Here is a 22,438-nt window from a genome sequence, read left to right on the forward strand (position 1 = left end):
AGGGTAACATATTGGGTAACATATTGAACATGAAGAATTAAATATCTGTGTATGTTAACCCTTAATATTCTACAATATACGTTATATAGAATATTGAATGGTTAATAGTTTGCTCAATGAGTCATAGCTTCTCAGGGAGAAAAAAAGTATGTGATCATGTAATGGAAATAGGGACTGAGTTAATATTGCCTGTGCAACCTAAATTCTGATGTTTCCTAAATGGACTTAGGAATTCCTAAGAATTCCTAATATCTACTGTTAATGTAATATTCTAATTTTAAAAAGACTGAAAAAACCCAGATATTCCACTGCAGTGAACCATATTTAGCCCCTGCTTGGATCAGGAGCAGCATATGGACATTTAGATTCAAAGCACAGACCACTGCCCTTAGAATGACTAGATTTATAGAAATTAGGGTTTCTATTCAAGTAGTCATTTTAAGGGCAGTGGTAGAAGAGAAGCTGTCATTCTCTCTATGGACCATGAGGCACCATAACTTGACAGCTTGAAACTAGGTATGCACTGGTAGAGATTTTGGGGGCTGATACCAATAGCCGATTTTTAAGGAGGCATATCAGCTGATACCAATCCAATTTCCAATATAGCTGAATGCAGTTGGTAAGTCTGTTGTGGTGGAAGGGAAGGGGAGAGGGAAGGGGCATGGGGGGAGCAGATCAAGGCCCCTGTGGTGAGGGAGGGAGTGGGGCTGGGGCAGGCACTGCACAGTTGGGGCGGGGCAGGGCGGGGCAAAGCGGGGTGTGGGATGGAGCCGCAGCTCGTCCAGGGGGTGCAGGGTGATGGGCAGTTCCCGCCACTGCGTGTGCCCCGGGAGGGCATGGATGGGGGATGTCTGCCCCTGGATCTGTGCTGGGTGGGGCTGGGTCTGGGACTGTGTTGGGCTTTTCCCAGTGCATGGGTGGGGTGGGGTGGGGGGGGGGGTTGGGCCGGGGCTGCACTCTGGACAGGGGGTAGGAGGGAGTCCGTTCCACGTTCTCTAGAGGGCTGTGTCAAGTGGTTATAGCTCCTGCTGTGCCCATGGGCCTAGCTTATGTGGCTAGGTACAGCCATTACACTTACTGTGCAACAAGCATGCAGAAAGCACTCTACAGCCATAACCAAACAGTCATTCACAGTACATAGATCACTTAAAAAATGGTTGATCCTGCTCTAAGTTAACCCTGGACAGATGTGGTATCAGACGAAAGTGCTTTAGGTTAAAGTGCTTTATTAAACATGTGTACCACATCCGATCATGAGTCAAGGTAGGTTGCATTCCCCTGACATCCCAGCGGCCCCTCGTAGAGCGGCATGCTCACTTCAGCCCGTGTTCATCTGCCCACAGCCTGTCACAGAGAGGAAAAAGCTCTGTCTCCTCCCTGAGTGGCTAGTGGGGTGCAGGAGGGATGAGGAACAGAGCCCCCTGCCATGCGCCACCCCCCCAGCTTGCTGGCTCAGGTCCTGGTGGGGGACCAGGCCAGATCCACACAGCAGGAGGGCTCCATTTCCCCCTCCCCTGCCTGCTTCAGCCTCCTGACAGCTGCAGCTTAGAGCCACAAACAGCTTTTTACTGTGCCAGGAACTAAGGGCAGGAGGGTGAGAGAACAGAGCCCTCCTGCCATGTGGGTCTAGCCCAGCCACCTCCAGGTCCTAAGCCAGCCAGCTTGGGGGGAGGCACATGGCAGGGGGTCTCTGTTCCCCCCACCCTCATCCCCCAGGTGCTATCACTGACAGCAGCCAGCTAGCAGAGGGGCAGGACTGGGGAGAGGTGCCATACTGGCCAGTCAGTTGTGGCCAACTACTCAGCTGCTCAGCTGGGCTTAGCATTCTTCCCTCTATTCAACACTGATGAAGCCACATCTGGAGTACTGTGTCCAGTTTTGGGGCCCCCACTTCGGAAAGGATGTGGACAAATTGGAGACAGTCTAGTGGAGGGCAATGAAAATGATGACATGACTTATGAGGAGAGGCTAAGGGAACTGGGCTTATTTAGTATGGAGAAGAGAAGACTTGCAGGGAATTTAATAGCAACCTTCAACTACCTGAAGGGAGGTTCAAAAGAGGATGGAGCTAGACTGTTCTCAGTGGTGGCAGATGACTGAACAAGAAGCAAAGGTCTCAAGTTGCAGCAAAGGAAGTTTAGGTTAGATATTAGGAAGAACTTTTTTTTTACTAGGAGGGTAGTAAAACACTGGAACAGGTTACCCAGAGAGGTTGTGGACTCTCCATCCTTGTAGGTTTTTAAGACCTGGCTAGACACAGCCTTGGCTGGGATGATCTAGTTAGGGATGGTCATGCTTTGAATAGGGGGTTGGACTAGATGACCTCCTGAGGACCCTTCCACCCCTAATTTTCTATGATTCTGTGATTCTCCAGCAGCTTCCTAGGATCCATGCAGGAGTGCCCCCAGCCTGCTGGCCTCAGCCAGTGCAGACAGGTTCTGATTTCCCACCCCCCACACTGAACAGTGAATGTCTGTTCTGTTTCCTCCTGACATAATCTAGTGTGTTTTGAGTAAAGCATGATACTTAGAGTGCTTCCACCTCGGGCTTCTTGAAAGTCTGTACTTAGCTTATATGTCCTCCCATACTCCAGTGCACCTGCATACCCCTGTTCCACATCCCCTCTGTTTGTATCAATTCATCCATCCCCTGGTTCTTAACTCCATAATTTTTTATGTTCACCAGTTACAAATCATATCAGCCACTGGCTCATGTTTCATAGATTCATAGATAGTAGGGTCAGAAGGGACCTCAACAGATCATCGAGTCCGACCCCCTGCATAGGCAGGAAAGAGTGCTGGGCTCAGATGACCCCAGCCAGATGCCTATCCAGCCTTCTCTTAAAGACCCCCAAGGTAGGGGAGAGCACCACCTCCCTTGGTAGCCCATTACAAATTTTGGCCACCCTCACCATGACGAAGTTTTTCCTGATGTCTAGCCTAAATCTGCTCTCTGTCAGTTTGTGACCATTGTTCCTTGTTACCCCAAGAGGTGCCCTGGTGAACAGAGCCTTGCTCCGATACCTTGCTGTGTCCACCTAATGAATTTGTAGGTGGCCACAAGATCACCTCAGCCTTCTCTTGTGAAGGCTGAAGACATCCAGGTCCATTAGTCTCTCCTCATAGGGCTTGTCCTGTAAATCCTTAACCATATGAGTGGCCCTCCTCTGGACTCTGTTGAGTCTATCCACATCCTTCTTAAAGTATGGCATAGTTCCTCCACCTCCCTTCACCCTGGCTCTTCCTTACCCTTCATCCTTTCTTCCTCCCCACTCCCTGGCTCCTGCAATCCCCCTCCTCTCTCTATGGTTTCTTACCTCCAGCCCTTTTTTACTCAGAGTGCTTCCCTTGTTTTCCCTTTATGCTACCTGGTTGGTCTCAGGATGAGTTTTGAGAGCATAGGGAAAACTCTCCCTGTTCTGTTTCTGTGTTTAGCTACTCAACAAGCTCTCTTAGCCAGGAAGACTAATTGCACAGAAAGTCTTGCTCAGTTCCCGAGTCCTGGGCTGGTATAGGAGAAGTGTGAATGGATTCTTCAGAGAATTTAGGTGCCAAACTCTAACAAATCTGCAATGAGCACATGCAATGCTAAACACAAGCTAACATGAGGGTTTGGGGGTTTGTTTTAAGAACCATAAATTGGCTAGCTGGAATTACAGAGACAGTAAAAAGCACATCCTTGAAACATGGGGCCATTCTGTCAGATTTAAAGTCCTTGTACTGAAATGTAGAAGCACAAAAGGATTGCAATGTAACGACTGTACATTTTTAAGGGGAATAAAATGTATGTTTCCCTAATTTGATTCTTACAAATGGCTAAAATTAGCTGAAACTCTCCCCAAAAATTCAGATTTAAACAGACATATATCATGAAAAAAAGTCAGATCAGAAATTTTACTTATAACTTACCCAACTTAAATGGACATAGGAACTTAGCATAGGAAATACTGGCCACCCTGTACAATAGGCATCTCAACAAGTTCCCCCCTTAACACTTAGAGTAGAGAACATCGTGTACATTTTTCATGTGTTATAAGTGTGTGCTACTTCCCTTTTTCTGAATAAAATGATTGACCAGTTCAAGCATCTGTAATCATGTTATCTGAAATTGCTCTATGGTTATTATACAAGCTCTGTATATCTGATATCCTTAAAGTGACTGGATTATTGTGCCCCCTACTGGCTGCAGGGTACAGAAGATACAAGGTCTTATATTTAAGGGTGGCCAGGAAATCTTTTTGCAATGAAAAATTGGACCTTCACTTGACTAAAAGTGGGTGCTTTCCATGGAAAATGTAGATTTGTCTCCCAGTATCTGAAATATTTTAGTTTTTACATGCTGTGATAAAGAAAAGGTGACCAAACGCCAGACATGAGAGCAAGTTATGCTCATGGCGTGGGGAAAGCAGCGGGGTGCAGCCTAATACCCGCTCGATCGATGCATGCAGCAAAATCCCTGGCTTATGCAGCCCGTTGAGCACGCGAAAAAAGACCTGATTCCATTGGCTATTGGGGCAGTATAAAAGGCAGACCCCACGAAAAAGAATGCGGGACCTACACAACATCGGAGAGGCTTGATCACCCTCACCGAGGTCCTGCGTCCACGGCTCCTTTCCCCCCCGGACGCCCCCATATCGGTTAGTTGCATCTTTTGGATGCGAGAAGAGCTCTCGGGTTCCCTATGGTTTGTTTTGTTTTTGGAAGTTACTGTAAAAGGGAACTGCCAGCGCAGAATTGTGAACGGAGCATTTATTTGCTCCACGGTGTAACTCTTACTGAAGGTGCCTACACTCTGTACATCAACAACGCGAGTCCGTGTACTTCAGTAGTGTGAGTAAAGTATTCATTTGTTATATTGCCTTTGGATTCTTCTTGGGCGGGAAGAGTAAAGGAACAGGGAAACAAGATTCCAAACCCTTTCGTCCCCGGCCTGCTCGGATCCAGGGGTTAATCAATCACCCACTCGTATCTGTATCACACATGCTTGCTGCAACTTATGATGGGAACTGTTGTTCAAGTACCTTATTTTATGTCATTCTTCTCTATGGGTTAGGATCACCAGCTGGTCTGCATCTCTAATGAGATACCCACAATCCACAGCCCAAGAAGGGAAATCATGGGAGATTCAGTCTGGATAGGAAACCTGGGCTATAGAGAAGAATTATTGATCAGGACTCATCCAAACTAAATGTCTTAAAGCACTGCAAATATGTAGCTCGGGTGTACATGGGTTTGTACTCCTCTTTCCAATTGAGGGAATTATTAGCAGGGCAGTGTGCTGTGGAGGGACACAGCAGCCGAGGACTGCCTCTGTCCCCTATGGAGTCAGGCCCAGTCAATCAATTACTTAACTATATACACATTTATTATTACAACAAAACCATTAAAGGGTAAGGACATAGATTATATATATGTACAAATTTACAAAGCAATAAACCCTATACCATATATATATATGTGTATATATATATATATATATATATATATATATATATATATATATACACACACACACACCCAATTATTATTCAAAAATACAAGTGAACAATAGAACAACCCAGAACAAAGGATATTGATCAGGCAACCTTATAACTATATAAATATACAAACTATTACTTCAACTTATTCACATAAACTATTAGGCACAGTCTACAAATATAACAAGCAATCCTTACACTACCTGGGTGCCTTCCAGGGCAGGGGTCCCACTCCCAAGGTACCAGTGCAGGAAAGGAGGTGGGGGGAAAGAATAGAAGAGGGAGACCCCAAAGACTCCTAAGCACCCCGTATTGCTAAGGAGCGGCCCACGTGGTGCCCCTTCACAACACTGGGGATCCCTCCCCTGTGGGGACCCTCTCTCCAGGGTAACTTACTACTCCATGGTTCCAGAGGGTTGCCTCCCATTCTCCAGGTCGAGCTCTGTTCCCTGCCAGGCTTCCCTGCCACCTGACTCTGCTGCCGCTGGCCTGGCTTAGGGCCACATGCACCGCTGTGTATAGTAGGTGCTTCGCTTTGTGCTAGGGGTTAGAGGTCTGGGCAGCCTTGTGCAGCACTGGGGCTCAGTTTGCTCCCGGACCCTCTGTGCAGCATTGTCTGCACTGAGCTGCTGCCCCATGCAAGCAGCTGTAGACCTGGGTCACCTCAAATGGCTCCCAGGGTCTCTCACCCTCCATGCAGAGCCTCCTGCACCGAGCTCCCGGCCTCGTGCGGAGGTTGGGGACCTGAGTGGCTCCAAAGATCCTGCTCTGTGCCTGCCTGTGTACTGTGTCTCTGGCCACATGCCAAAGGTTTCAGATCCAAGCCACCTCATGCAGCTCCCAGGGTCCGGATGCCGTGCACCCTGCTGCGCACCAAGAGCCTAACTGCTGGAACCATCTGCAGCTTCCTGCTGATGGAAGTCTTCAGGGGCTCTTCCGGGCTACTGCTTCGCCCTGCTGAGAAGCTCTTCTCAGCTCTTCTAAACCTGGCTCTTCTCTCTTCTCCATCCCCAACACATTTCCCTTGTGCTGGGCACTCAATTTCTTTTATACTCTCCAGGGCTACGCCCCTGAAGTCTCCCGGACCTGACAGTGTTGCAGTCTACAGTCAGGTCCAGGGGAGCTCTTCTTCCCCTCCCCTCAGGAAAGGGCCGCGACTTCACTTATCTTGCTGCCCCCTGATTGGTGGATGGGCTCCACCAATCAAAACAGAAGAATCTCAAGCCTGGGACTCAACCCAAGTTCCAAAAGGTAATCCGGCTACAAATATAGTTTCAAAATCAAATATTTCCAATTTCCACTGGAAATAAATAACAATTTCAACTGGGGGAAAATTATTTTCTTAGCAGCTGTATTCAAACCAAACAAGAGGCTATTGGTTACTGTTTGTTCTTCATTGCTGTTATTAATGATGTCAGGGAAATCAGCAATGAAAGAACTTTTGTTGTAGAGAGTGTTATTTTCACTGGTGAAAATGAAAATCCTAAGATCTACTCTCTTTAGCTAATGAGTGCTGCTGTTGTGTCCTAGCACTGTGTACTTTTAAAATCAGGAATGGGCTCTTTCCTTTTGGGAAAGCAGATCTTTGAAAAGTAGTCTCTTTCATCAAGGTTTGATTCTGCCCTCTGACACTCACACTGTATCTCTAAAATTTGGATCTCTACTGCTTTTTCTGTTACAGGAGAGTTGAACATGGTAAGTCTATATCAGCCATGTTTGTGATGGTGGCTAGACTTCAAATAATGATATTTTGCCATTTACTTCATTACTAATTACTTGTTCAACATGATGTCCATAGCACCACAGGACACACAAGCCAACACAATTGTTGATTACATGGAAGGCTAGTCATAAGGATTCTCATTCTGTGGCATCTACCACAGAATATACTCCTTCCAACAAAATTATGCTTAAGAACTTAAAACTTTAGTTTTTAAGAATCTGTTTCTATTCCTTGTGGTAGATCAGGGGTAGCCAACCTGCAGTATGATGGCAGGTAAGGGTAGGGATAGGTAGTACAACAGCAGGTAGGGCAGAAAGTGGAAGGCAGAGTAGGGGATCAGGTATGGAGCACATGGGAAGAAGCAGAAAACAGAGCAGCAGACTGCTTTCTGCTCCCTGCCCTGCACTCCCTGTCCACGGCAACAGAGCAGACAGAAGAATGAAATGGGAGTGGCACTTGGGGAGAGTATAGTGATAATCTGTAGCATGCCTGACAAAAGTTTGCCCTTCACTGTGGTAAATAACCCTTAAAAATGTGACCTGGATCTAAATCAGAACAATGCAGCCTATCTGAGTATGAAACAGACTTCTAGCAGGTATAATGCCCCATTCAGCTCGAGGGTCTACTCTGAAACCTAAAGGTGAAGGTGACAATTTTAAATATCACCATCATTAGTGATTTGACTGCTGACCATTTTAGCAGAAATATCCTAGCTGATATGCTTATTTCACAATTCTAAATGGTCAACCCAGATGTCAAAAGTCCCACCTGTCAACCCACTCTAGCTATTTTACCTTATTTATAATATTCATTATGCAATTACTAATTGACTATATAACAATCAGTGGCATATTGAGCAATGAAAACAAAAATATAGAAGTGGCATAACAGTAGATTCAGTACCAAACAATATAGCACAGGAGCTACTGTACCAAATATATTGCTCATTTCCATATGGGTCGGCCCATGTGGAATAATACATAGCATGCCTGGCAAAAGTTTGCCCCTCACTGTGGTAAATAACCCTTGTCGGACTCTTGTCGGTCCCAGACGCAGGAAGTCTATGGGTCGACAAGAGGTAAAGTGCTGCTTGACCTCGTACTGGCAACCGGGGATGACCTAATCAGTGACCTAACGATCGAAGGGAAGCTGGGTGACAGTGACCGTGAGCTGATCACCTTCACCATCTTCCATAAAGCTGGCAAGTCAGTCAGTAATACAGAAGTCCTCAACTTCAGGAACACTGACTTTGACAAGCTAAGGAGGCTTGTCAGAGAGGCCCTAAAAGGCCACAACCCAATGGAGAGGGGCATTCAGGATGAGTGGTTGCTCCTCAAGGGAGCAATCCTGGATGTGCAAGCAAAGTCCATCCCGTCTTGGAGGAAAGGCAGCAAAAGGGCACAGCAGCCCCCTTGGCTCTCCAGGGAACTGGCGGACCTCCTGTGTCTTAAAAGGAAGACCTACAAAGGATGGAGGACTGGAACTGCCACCAAGGAGGAATACTCTACTCTGGCCCGGACCTGCAGAGAGTCTGGCAGGGCACTGTGTGTGCTTGCCACTTTAAGGGCCTGGAGCTGGCAGCCACCAGGTGCCTGATGAGGGCAGCCATTTTGGAGTCAGGGGCTGTCTATATAAACAGGGCAGTTTGGCAGCTGGAGGCCAGGCAACAACATTGCCTGGCCGGAGGGCTGCTGAGATCATCTGGAGGTAAGGGAGGAGCTGTAGGGGATGGTAAGGAGGCTCCTGGTCCTGGGCATGGGTGGCGCGGGATCCCACAGGAAATGCCAGGCCAGGTACCACCACGGTGAAAGGCAGGTTGGGGTGCCTTAACCCCTAGCCCCCACCACTGGGTGGGTAACCCCTGTGTTTGTGTGAAGGGCCCTGAGGGCAGACCCCTGGAGAGAGTGAGGGGCCAGAGACCTGACCTGAACAAGAGAGTACCCTTGAGTAGCCCATGCTGGGGCAGGACGGTTGAAAGGGCCAGGGGCCCACTGCAAGGGACGCCCAAGAGCTGGGCTCTGGGGTCCTGACTGGCCTGGAGGTGGGCCAGGGCTGGTAGCCAGAGGTCCTGGGGGCCCACACCTGAGAGGGGAAAATAGTTTTGAGGGGCTAGGTAGCCTGAATGAAGGCGGAGAGGCTGCCTGAATGGATACCTTCAAGTCAGCTGGCCCTGATTGGTTATACCCAAGGGTATTCAGGGAGCTGGCTAGCATCATAGCGCAGCCCCTGGCACGGATCTTTGAGAACTCCTTGTGCTCTGGTGAAGTGCCTGATGATTGGAAGAGGGCCAATGTCATGCCTGTCTTCAAGAAAGGGAGGAAAGTAGATCTAGCAAACTACAGGCCCATCAGCCTGACCTCTATCCTGGGGAAGGTCTTGGAAAAGATTATCAAAGAGGCCATCCTTAACAGACTAGCTGAAGGCAATATCCTGAGGGATACCCAGCATGGGTTTGTTGTGGATAGGTCTTGTTTGACCAATCTCATTTCCTTTTATGACCAGGTGACTTACCACGTGGACAAGGAGGAAGAGATCAACGTTGTATATCTTGACTTTTAAAAAGCCTTTGATCTGGTATCCCACGATCACCTCTTGGCTAAACTGGCTAACTGTGGCCTTGACCTCGCCATGATCCACTGGCTGGGGAATTGGCTCTGTGGTAGGACCCAGAGGGTGGTGGTTGATGGGAGCCAATCGTCTTGGTGCGCTGTGACCAGTGGGGTCCCTCAAGGCTCTGTCCTAGGGCCTATACTATTTAACATCTTCATCGATGATGTGGACATTGGTGTCAGAAGTGGACTGGCCAAGTTTGCCGATGACACCAAACTCTGGGGTAAAGCGTCCACACCTGAGGACAGGAGGGTGATCCAGGCAGATCGTGGCAAGCTCATGAAATGGGCAGATGAGAACCTGATGGTGTTCAACACCGAAAAATGCAAGGTTCTCCATCTTGGGAGGAAAAACCTGCAGTATGCTTATAGGCTCGGCAGTGCTACGCTGGTCAGCACTACAGATGAAAGGGACTTGGGGGTCATTTCATAGATTTCATATACATTAGGGCTGGAGGGGACCTCGGAAGATCATCGAGTCCAGCCCCCTGCCCATAGGGCAGGAAGTCACCTGGGGTCATAGGATCCCAGCAAGATAAGCATCCAGTTTGCTCTTGAAGGTGTTCAATGTAGGTGCTTGAACCACCTCTGGTGGCAGGCTGTTCCAGACCTTGGGGGCTCGGACAGTAAAGAAATTCTTCCTTATGTCCAGCCTGAAACAGTCTTGTAGTAGTTTATGACCGTTCAACCTAGTCGTCATCCCTTGGGGCACTCTGGTGAACAAACGTTCCCCCAGATACTGGTGGTCACCCCTGATAAACTTATAGGTGGCCATCAGATCACCCCTGAGCCTGTGCTTTTCCAGGCTAAAGAGCCCCATGGCTCTCAGTCTGTCATCGTAGGGTCTGCTTCCCTGACCTCTGATCATGCGCGTGGCTCTTCTCTGGACTCTCTCAAGCTTCTCCACATCCTTTTTGAATTGTGGAGCCCAAAACTGGACACAGTACTCCAGCTGTGGCCTCACCACCAAGGCCGAGTACAAGGGGAGAATGATGTCCTGGGATTTGCTTGAGAAGCATCTATGGATGCAAGCCAGTGTTTTGGTCGCTTTACTAGCTGCAGCATCGCATTGCAGGCTCATGTTCATCTTGTGGTCAATGATGACCCCCAAGTCCCTTTCTTCCATAGTGCTAGCCAGCATAGCACTGCCGAGCCTATAAGGATGCTGCGGGTTTTTCTTCCCAAGGCGGAGAACCTTGCATTTATCGGCGTTGAACACCATCAGATTCTCGTCCGCCCACTTGCTGAGCCTGTCCAGGTCATGGTTGACCACAAGATGAACATGAGCCTTCAATGCGATGCTGCAGCTAGTTAAGTGAGCAAAATGCTGGCTTGCATCCATAGATGCTTCTCAAGCAAATCCTGGGACGTCATTCTCCCATTGTACCCGGCCTTGGTGAGGCTGCAGCTGGAGTACTGCGTCCAGTTTTGGACTCCACAATTCAAAAAGGATGTGGAAAAGCTTGAGAGAGAGTGCAGAGGAGAGCTGAGGGTGAGGCCAGGGGATTTGCATGTGCAATGCAGCACACAGTGCAACGGAAAGGGACAGCTGCATGGCATGCAGCCCTGCCGTCCAATGGCTTGTGCTGATACAGCCTACGTGGCATGCAGTTCCTACTGGTGTGGCATGTAGTTCCTACTAGGATGTGTTGCCCCTGGGTGCTTATTGACAGCCCTGTAAGACTCTGGATGTGCTGAAAGTAATGAATTTGATCATTAAATGTGAATCAGGCTGGTATGAAAATACTTTGCTGTGGCATAATAACCAAGCTTCTGAAGAGATACAGTGGTTAGGGGGGCTAGGACTGCGTAGACAAGTTTTTGGCTCTTTCTAGTTCAAAGCATTTATTTATATAATTAGATGTGACTGAAATGAATAAACAGCGTTCTTTATCTCTGTTGCATTTCTAGCAATCACAACAGGTTTAATATTCCCCAATTCTTAAAAGTTCTCTTAAATTACTCAAAATCCTGTTTAAGTTAGTGATGTCTTCTAGTGAGATTTGTGGAACTGTGGCTCTATTGTGTAGAGAACATATACTTCTCTTATACCACATCCAAAGGTCAAGGTATACTCCCTACATAATGAAGAGCCAAATAAATCTGGAAAAACTGTGGATAATGCAAATCCTAATTTGTGTACTGGTTTATGCAATGGTCAGTGAAGGGATATTGTCTAGTATCTAAAACCCAAAATTAACTATTGCACGGGGTAAAAGATAATTCGGAGGCATGCATTAGCCTATATGCACACTGGTTGTATTTTGTATCTATTCTAATGCCTCCAACAGAAGCAAAATTCCTTTGAATGTCAAAATTAAGGAAACTCCTGACCAATAACAGATCTAGACAAACTCAAAAGGCAGCCAGATTTGTTTCACATGCTTAACTCCTACCTACCCTTCCTATACCTAAACCCATTCAGACACCCCCAGGATCTCAAGAGTGTCCAATTCCAGCAAGAAGAAAAAGATGGCAAATTGACTTGACAGCACTTAACATTTTCATTTAACATAGTGGCTTGAAAAATATTGAGCAGCTCTTCATGTGGCAGCATTTTAACAGTTGTACACCTTCATAGCCCAGAAACAAGGAAGCCCATCAAGCTTCACTAAATCTATAAATGGGGGAAGCTACCTCTGCAGAAGATGACTAACATATCTAAATACTGTTAGCGGGGGGACACAAGTTTGATTCGTAGCCCCGAGGGATAGATAAAGGCACCTGGGGGACTACTGTCCTTCTCTCCTGTTCATTTACTTCTGCAGACTTAACTAGGCTGACCATATGGAAATCCCAAAAATCCAGGACGTCATCTGGGAAACCAGGGATGCTGCCCTTCCCCCTGGCCCTGTGCTCTCACAAGTTAGAGGGGGCGGAGCAGCATGCTGGGCAGGCAGCAGTGCCTGCATGCAGGCCTGCAAGGTGCTCCATGCTGCTCCAATTCCTGGCCAGCCTGTGTCCTAGGCCCCAGCATTTCCAGGATGCCCATCATAATTCCCAACAGCTGCCTAGGACCAGCTTCTAAAATCCTGGACTGTCCTGGCTAAAATGGGACATAAGGTCACCCTAGACTTAACACATTTGCTCAGGTTTGCCAGTCATGAAATAGGGAGGAAGTTTTGAATCGACTGTGAGTGCTGAGATCTTGAATGGAAAAAAACCAGGGTGTGTGTCCTGGATGGAGAAGATGACTAGTAAACAAGGGACAATGCGGCCAGGCTGAAGCATTTCTCCTCTGGAGGAACAGGAGGTTTGCTGTGAGTTGGGACAAATCAGTGCAACTTGTTCTGTAGTTCCCACACATTCAGTGAGGTACTGGAAGATGCCGCTGAAGGCACGTGGCTGGGAAAGGCTGTGGATACGCACACGTACACACTCTCTCTCTCTCTCTCTCTCTCTCTCTCTCTCTCTTTATAGATATTTGTATGTATTTATGTGTCTATAGATATCTATATATCTATATCTGTATATCTGTGTGTGTGTGTGTGTGTGTGTCTATATATAGACACACACACATTTACACAGGGATTTACACACTTTCATATATATACATGTGTATGTGTGCATGTGTAGCTACATGGATGTATGTGTGTATATATGTATGTGTGTGTCTACGGATATATATCTGTATATATTTATGTGTCTATAGATATCTATATATTTGTATATCTGTGTGTATAGATAGATATCTATAAAGATATCTATACACACAGATATACAGAGCTAAATACAGATATCTGTATGTATACCCAAAGATATGCACACATAGATATGTGTGTCTGTACGCATATATATGTGTGTATATGTTTTGGGTGGAGAAGACCACTGGTTAACAGGGGACAGAAACATTTCTCCTCTGGAGGAGCAGAAAGTTTTCTGTGAGCTGCAGCAAATCAGTACAACTTGTTCTGTTCTCTCTCTCTCTCTGTGAATACACACACACACACACACCAGTTGGTTTAATAAAAGGTATCATTTTGGAACCAAGAGTTCTAGATTTTTGCATTTTCTAATATTATAAAAGCCTAAGTCTGTCTGTCTGTAACCTTTATTCACACTCAGATTGGCTGAGGGAAAGAGCCAATCAGAGTGCTCCAAGCTGGGGCAGGCTGTCATGCTTCCCAAGCTGACCCTGGCTTGGCTCCCCCACCGGGCTGGCTGGTAGCATGGGGCAGCACTACATCCCAGGCCCCCCCCTCCTTGTCATTCTTGACTGGCAATTGTCTAGTACATACATACACATGTATGTATAGATATATTTGTGTGTATATGTATGTGTGCCTGTCTATCAGTATACACGCAGAGATACCCCCGCTTGTGCCTTCCCGCAGAGTGTGCGGTGTGGGGCCGCAGGCTGGAGCCCGTGGGCTGGCGGCGCTCCCACGGCTCGGTGTCCGGCACAGACACACAGGGCACTCCAATCTTCCCGCTGCAAGCGCACGCCCAAAACAAAAAAAAGACCACTTCAAGAAGAAAGCAGCAGGGCTGCGACGCCGTCACCAGCAGCAGTAGGCGCCGGGGATGGGAGCTGGAAACCAGGGAGCGCAAACTTGAGAGCTCGCCTAATCTCTGCTCGCCCTCCTCCTCGCTCTCCCGGGACCGTCTCACCCTCCCTTCTCTCCCCGGGACTCCCGCGCCGTGTAGCTCGCAGCCGGGGGCGGGCCGGGCCGGGGCTGCTCGCTGCCTTTGACAGCTGCGCTCCGGCGGCCTCTGTCGGCTCCCCCGGGCTCGCACCGGGAAGTTGGCTGCTTGCTCCCCTCCCCCGCTGCCCAGCCCCGGAGAGAGCCGCCCGCGGCTCCCTCCAGGCGAGCCGCGCTGCCCTTTCGCATCCCCTTGCAAGTCGCTTCCCCCTTCCCCTGTCGACCCCGCCACCAAGGAAGCAACCTGTGGAGGCTGCCCGCAGCCCTGACCTGCGTCCCGCCCCCGCAGCCCGGCTCCCCGGGGTCAGCTCTTTCTCTCCCTTCCTCTCTGCAGCTGGGGCTGGAAGTTTGAGGGGCTGAAGTTTTTGCAGAGCCTGAGAAATTCCTCTTCTCCCCGCCCGTTTGTGTGTGTTGGGTTTGTTTTGCTCCGGAGTTTAGATCACCTGAAGGCGTGAGAGGGGGAAGGGGAGGGAGGGAGGAAAAAAGAGAGACAGAGAGAGAGAGAGAGAGAGAGAGAGAAAGAGGAGCCCAGAGGCAGAAGCGAGGGGCTGGTGCAGGCACTGCCGCTGAGAGGAGACCAAGAGCCAGGGGGTGCACTTGACCACCAGCATGCAGAGATGGTAAGAAGTTTCCAGCAAGCCTTTCCTTTTCCTTTGCTCCTGCCTCTTCTTCTCCTTCTCCGGGTGTTGGACACACCGTGCAGTCACACACTACCCACCCCTGCTCGCAAACTCTTTGTCAGCCTTTTTACCAGCAAACAGCCCGGTGGGGGGGCAAGAGCCCCCCTCTGTTTGGAGCGGGGGAGAGGGAAGGGGTGGGGGGTCGTGTGGGGTTTGGCTTGAAAGCGATTTCCAAGTTCTAAACTTTGTGGGAGTTCGGGGGCTGGGCTGGTCACTTGATTGTGCCGCCTCCTCCCCTCCACCAAAGGTGAGGGGCTATCTGGAAATAATAATAATAATAATAATAAATGTGGTGGGGTGGGATTGAATTAGATCTACTGTGGTGTGAGCTTTTTTTGGGGGGGGAAGCCACCCTCTGCTTGGGAACGAGTAATCTCTTTCACACTGTAAAGGTAACTTTTGAGAGTGTGGGGAGATTGAGTGTGTGTGTTTATCTGTCAGTGTGAGTGTATGTGTGTAAGTGTGCGAGTGAAAGTGCATGTAAGCATATGTGTGTGAGTGCGTGCGTGTATATCTGTGTGTGAGCGTGTGTAAGTGTATATGCATGTGTGTGTGTGCGTGAGTGTGCCCGTGTGAGAAGCAGCGCCCGAGGCCAGGAGGCAGGAGTGTAAATCCCCCTGCCCCGGGAACTCTTTCTTTCCCTCCTGCCCCTGCATGTGCTCGCAGTTTGCACCTCTCCCCTCAGCGGCTGCTCGCGGCGCTTCCAAGGGGAGCCGGCGATGTGCTGAAGTGGGAAAGGGGAAACCAAATCCTCTCTGCGGGCTTTGCCGGGCAGAGATTGGGCTGACTGGGATGGGGGCTGTTGCAAAGCCGACTTCCTGCTCTCAGACTTACATTTCAAATAAACGCACAAGTAGATACAATGGGAGATGTCTCGGCATCTCTCGTGTCCTCTGGACGATGATGCGATCCTACGTTTACATCCTGGCGGAGCGAGCACGTTTTAGGAAGCATGACTGCCTACACTCGCAGGCGCATGCAGGGTTTGATCGCAGGAGTTTTCTTCCTCGAAACAGTGGACTTGGGTCAGCGAGTGCTTGGTGAACAGGGACCACCAACCTGTGTCCCCCGAAGTGCTGTGTTTTCAACTCTTGTTCCACCACTCCCTTGCTTTTAGTCTGCTTCCACCACCCATTGCTATTGTTACCCCCCACTTGGGGATTTGCTGTGCTGTGTGTATAATGGAATATCTATCTATCTATCTATCTATCTATCTATCTATCTATCTATCTATCTATCTATCTATCTATCTATCTATCTATCTATCTGTCTCGATACAGATATGTATCTATAACTAAATATATAGATATATACATATATAAACACACACACCTATATGTAAAATGAGTGTGAATATATAGTATGCTATATATTATATATTATGTTATATGTTATATATACAGTACACATATCTAGCGTTTGGGTGTGAGTGGATGAACGAGAGAGGAAGAGTGAGGTGGAGGGTTAGTATTTTCCCCTTCTTTCCCTAAGTGACATGTCTTGTTTCAGTGATCAAAGCCACAATTGGCGTGTAGGAGATGCAACTGTCAAGTGCAAGCAACAATAAAAAAAAAAGAGAGAGAAGGGGGGAGGAGGAAAAAAAGCAGCATGTGCCCAGGACTGTGGTTACAGTAACGCTGACAGAAATTAAAGTGGTTTTGAAAGCAGCATGCGATTTATGATGGTTCCCTTTTACCCTAGAGTCAAGCTGTTGTAAAACTGATGCACAAAAGACATCATGTAATAAGCCAGTGTACCCAGGATTAAAGTGACGAGGAGTGTCTTCTTTTTTTCCTTTTTTTTTTCTGGCCGGCAGTTAAAATGGTTTGAAGCTATTTTTAAGTAAGAAGTCACAGCAGAATATTATTACATATTTCTCTTCGAAACCTGTGTGTTCACCCTACACAACAGCTGTTGAAATGTTTTGAGACAGGAGAGGGTTTTTTATTTTTCATTCTTACATCTCCTATCTCCCTTCTGTATCTTTGCTTCTCTCCATACACTGGAATTACTTTAAAAAATGGGTAAGCATTGTTGGCACCCTTTCGAAATGCAAATACTTACTCCGATTAATTATTGAGTTCATTGCAGACAGTAATATTTAATAAGAAGCCTGATCAGCAGATCTGTGTAAGAATACCAAGTTCCTGTAAAAGTATGTGGAACTTTCCTTGTCCTAAACAATTGCAGGAATCTTCATTCTGAAACTTAATGGGGCATATATGCTCTGTAGTATGCTGCAGTTTCATTTTAAGCTGTCCACCATTAATGAACCTTTCAGTTGTATGCATGTTCTGCTTTAAATTCCTAAAGAGCAGCAGATTGAAAATTCAGATCTCTCAATATTTTTTGTCTTATACATTTGTTAATTTCACCTGATCCAGATGCAGGATAATGGAAATGTAAACTCTCGGCTAATTCCTGAGCAAAGTTTCAAGCTGCTTTTAAGACTTAAGAGTGTGCAACTGTTTTATATGCGCAATGCTTAAACAATACAAGGAATCCATCTCAGTATATTGATTTTTTTTAAATGGTAAAACATTTTAGGGGTGCAAATTTAGCAGTTGTATCTGTTTATTCATAGTGTTTGAATTTTTATACTTGAGGTATGTGTGATAGACAGGGATATGTGATTACATAAAACAAAGCAGTAAGGGAACAGACAAAAGCAGAGCTGACTATTGCTGTATTAAAATGTAAGTGTTACAGTTTGAATTTTCAAGTGAGTTTTTGAGTTCAGTGCTTTACATAACATTTTGTCCTAATCTTGCTTGCTGTCAGGGATGTTTCATGGTTGTGCAATTGCTGCAGTCAAGAATGCCAATTTGCATTCCAGGAGTGTCATTTGATTACTTTTATCTGCACAGCTCCAAGACTGGCCCAGACCTCTCATTTCATCTTGCCATGTCACGAGTCAATGCTGTGTCGTCTTTTCAAAAATCTGCCTGATTTAGACAAGAAAGAAAAGTACTTTCATGTTGCAGCCGCAGTCCCCTGCTAACTTGTCAGCAGCAGGGTATGATTCACTTGGGCCCAGAAGAATGGCACAGAGACGAGGGTTAGGCAGTTCAATAAGCCTACGGACAGGTAGTGTGTGACGTCTCAAGAGAGCTTAAGTTAATGAAGAACAGGTCCGCTTAGTTCTCTACACTCTGACCTGGTGCTGTCCCCACAGTTTTCTCATTTGATCTTTCCCAGCAAATTGATCTTTTCTTGTATTTTTTTGCCTTCCAAGTTAGTCCTTGTGGGACTGAAATTAGCAGAGCAACTTAAGTTGGATAATACAGCTGTTCAGAAAAGAAGAAATTGGACACTAGCTCAGAAAGGGGGGAGGGGGAAGTAAGCTATTCTTTTTGTTGTTGTAACTGAGGGGTTTTTTTTAATTTTAAAAGACTTCAGAATAGGTGGTAGCTTGGAAGTTCACTTTCTTCCTACTTCTTAATCTATCTAGATGGTTTTGCACATTGTATTAAGAATATGTCATTTTAAAGAAACAAACGTTAGCGTATTGTGCTGGTTTGCTTTGGTATTTGTCAGCTGAACTTGCTTGTTAGAAATGATTTGCTAGTCTATAATGAGGTTTTTACAGTTATAGTAAGACATGTTAAATATCAATTGCATATGCCAACTACATTATTTATAGCCTGCTAAATAACTTTAATTCCATAGTATCCAATACTGAAATGCAGAGGAGATTAAACAATAAAGCCATTACACGTTATGTGTAAATATTATGGTAGGTGAAAATATAGTCTGCAAATTACCACCAGCATTACCGTTTTTTCTGGAATATAAGTAGACAGAAAAAAATTGTTTTTGAATTAAGGTAGGCAATGTTGGAAAACTGGGTTCTAAAATGGGGGATATAGTATCTGTCTGTCCTTTATTTTTTATTGCACTTAATCATGGGAAAATAGAAGACATCTATTTTGCCGAATACATACATGGCTAATATGTCAAACAACGTAAGGTTTCAGGCTAGAATTTTGTAAATAAATGTAAGTTGGAAGTGATTAAGGGATTCTTTAGTTTGCTGCAAGATAATAAGTAATATTTAACTTTCCATATTTCACAGCAGATGTTCTCATTTATCATTCACATCCTTGCAAGATGTAGAATGGAAAACATTGCTGATTGAAAACAAGAACACTTATTACATAAGGGAAATACTGCTCTTGCTCTCACTGTCTGTATCGCTTTTCAAACTGGAAAGGAAATGTAATGGATCATTAGTTAGTTAAACACCTCTCTATAGAGCTAGAGGGAGCCTCAAGATTTTATGAGATATGCCTAAGGTAAAAATATGGGAAAAATACTCTCTGTAACTGAATCACTATGAAAAGATGTTAGTAATCGTCATAAGTCTAACATTTAGGCTTTCGAGTAGGCTTTATTATGTCAGAAGTGGTAGACATTCATATCAATAGGGTTTGCATTTGATTCATACAGATTGGTCTTAACTATCCAAAAACTAAATCGAAGCAGTTTCACTTAAAATGCAGTTGGATTGAAAAAACAAAACACAAAATTAACCCCAAATTGATATTGTTTTAAAACGGGTATTGTTGAAGGAGTACCTTTGGGCTTTAAGCTCCAAAGTTAAATTACTTTTGTCAAAGAGCATCATGTAAGGAAAATTGCCCACTACAAGTTTACGCTATGATTGTGCTGAACATAAAACTACTAAAAGTAAGGCATAGAGAAAAGGTGTTTGTTTTATGTGTGTGTTTTAAAAGATCCCTAATTCAGTATAGGGCACAACTGAAATAGATTTGGTTCTTTAGAAAACAGAATAGGAAGGCATATAGTAGAGTTCCTACTTAATTTTCAAGTGGGATTTAACATAATGTAGCGATATGTTTTTGTTTAACCTCAAATTTTGTGTCTGTCTCTTTCCACCTAAATTCTGATATCCTTATGCGTAAAGATCTCCTTGATTATCGTTGCTGCTTAATACTTCTATGGTAGTTTTTATGAGCATTACTTTAGACAGACTTATTTACCACTTAAGTAAATGATATAATCCAGTGAAATAAACTACCAGGTTTGTCTCTATCTTTTGCACAGTAGCTCTCATTATGTTGATAGCTTGTAAATGACTTTATTTGTTGCCTATTAGAACTCTTAGTGTGCTGAGGAGTTCAGCTATAATTTAATTTGGTTGTTCAAAGAGGATCTCTTGTTTTAGAACATTTTCATAGTACCTCTTTTACTACACGTTATAAAGATGTATATGCCACACTCTAGATACATAGGCAGACAACTACTTTTTTCTCTTTTAAGGTAAGTCATGGTGTGTGTGTGTGCACACACATGTGTGCACATGCATTTGTTTGGATCTTGCTCTATAGAGTTTATATTTGTACTTTGCTTCCATGAATGCAGATAACATTATCAGATTTATAGCTGACTTATCAACTTACAGTTTTCTTTTTATATTTATTTTTTGCTCTTTTAAATAGGTTTGCATAGTGTTAAAGTGTTCTACTATTTACTTAACCTCTTTTTTTATTAAATATTAAAACCTTCAGGCATTCTAAAATAGCTACAGCACTGAAATTATTTTTTAATTATGAAAAATAAATTGTCTTTCATACTAATTCATAAATCACAAGCAAAGAAGTAAAAAATTCTGCAAACTTAACTGCTAAAATGTTTTGAAGTCACTGATCTAATCCACCGTCTGGAAGTTTAGCTTTATTTTTTTACACCATGTTACAGTTGCTTAGATTTGCAGTTATGCCCCGTAAAACTACATAAAGTAGGCCCTCCAGTATTCTTTGGCCAAGAGGAAAGTTGCAGAAAGTTGAAAGCTGCAGACAGTATGCAGTACAGAATATGAACTGTTATCATTACAAAATGAAACTGAGGGTATGTGTAACACCCATCCTGCTGTCATTTGAATCCTACTGACTGTTGCAACTATATCATATTTGTCAAACTTATTATTTTGAAACTTGTGATTTGTGTCTTCAGGCAGTGTTTTTTTTAATGTTCAGTTGAAAGATGTAACAACACACACAAATATTTTTCCCTTATTGCGACCTTACATTTGCCAAAGTGCCCCATGCTGAAATTCCTTTTCAGTATCTTTTTTTCTTCCAAAGCCAGACATGTACCCAGACACAAAAGCCTCTGTGTATAGCAAGCTGTTTTAAATATTGTGACTTGACGATGTGCTGTCCTTTCTCTGCTTGAGCCGAGGATCTCTGCTCAGTGTCTGTGGATTACCAAGCCCCTTCTTTATTGTACCTCTTGTCAGCTATTCCTATTCATTTAACCTTTCATTAGTGTCTGTGCAGCTTCACTGTCTGGAAAGGCAAGGAAAAACCTAAAGGCCTACTGTCACAGTTATTAGATTTCTCGGTTACATCCCAGCAACCATAAAGGAGTAAGAGTCAACACTATTGTCATGCATGCTGCTATCCTGGGGTGCAGCTCTTCTGTGCACATCAAGGACATGTGCCACATGTTGATAATGCATCCCGGGGATAAATGCACAACATGGGGGATAGACCAAGGCTGGCAATAATGAGCTTTGTAGGAGTTATTGCAAAGACAAACAGTTTGTGAAGGAATTTCGCTTCAGAGGCCAAAGAGATGGACTTGCATTAAAGTGTTGCTAGGGTTTGCCTGTGAGGTACTTGTCAATCATGTTAGTTTAATTTAAGTTTCATTTACAAGGGGAAAAAATTAAATGTTTTCTGCGACTGGGAAATGTATTGACTTTTTTTTTTAACCTGCTAGCGATGAAATATATTTGAAGTAGTTTTCCAAGACATACTGTACTACATTATTTTTGGCTCAAATTTGCTGAATTAATCAACTCAGCAAATTAATTTTTTGAAGCCACCTCAGTGGTCAAATTAGTAGAAAAGTACTGGTGTTGGGAAACAAAGGTTCAAATTTTCTCACTGGTGGCAACATCATTGACTTAGCTGGCCTTTTCTGGGCCTATTGGAGATAAGTTAGCCCAAGGGTCTTTAGCTATATCTTAATAACTTATTCTATTTGTGTCATGTTAAAGAACAATATGTAGAGACATGTTTTGAAGTTTGTGGGCTTCATTCATCTTTATGCTAGACAAGGGTTAAATGCACACTCCTTTACTGAATTCAAATGTAACGGATGGAGAATCACACCCACCTGCCTCCAAAACTCATGTGAGGCCTTTCCTATTTACCTTTAGCAAACTAAATTGGATTAAAAACTTGTAATTTTCACTATGGAAAACTCAGATGGACTAACTTCCCTAATCTCCCTTTAGCTCCTCTCCTAGAGCATGGTCTACTAATTTTTGTTATTGG

General features: G+C 45.0%; 1 protein-coding gene across 2 annotated transcripts in view; it reads left to right on the top strand.

Moving 5' to 3' along the window:
- The first annotated feature begins 14,583 nt into the window (after positions 1 to 14,583).
- The window catches only part of BNC2 (basonuclin zinc finger protein 2), a 478,778-nt gene continuing 470,923 nt past the window's right edge, over positions 14,584 to 22,438 (top strand). The window contains exon 1 of one of the 2 annotated variants that reach the window (XM_019483666.2): positions 14,584 to 15,071. In XM_019483666.2, coding sequence (XP_019339211.1) covers positions 15,069 to 15,071 — 3 coding nt within the window. In that variant the 5' untranslated portion in view covers positions 14,584 to 15,068. The remainder of the gene's footprint in view (positions 15,072 to 22,438) is intronic. The other variant, XM_019483667.2, reaches the window with a different exon arrangement.

This window comes from Alligator mississippiensis, chromosome 3 (assembly GCF_030867095.1).
Source record: "Alligator mississippiensis isolate rAllMis1 chromosome 3, rAllMis1, whole genome shotgun sequence".
NCBI classification, from domain to species: Eukaryota; Metazoa; Chordata; order Crocodylia; family Alligatoridae; genus Alligator; species Alligator mississippiensis.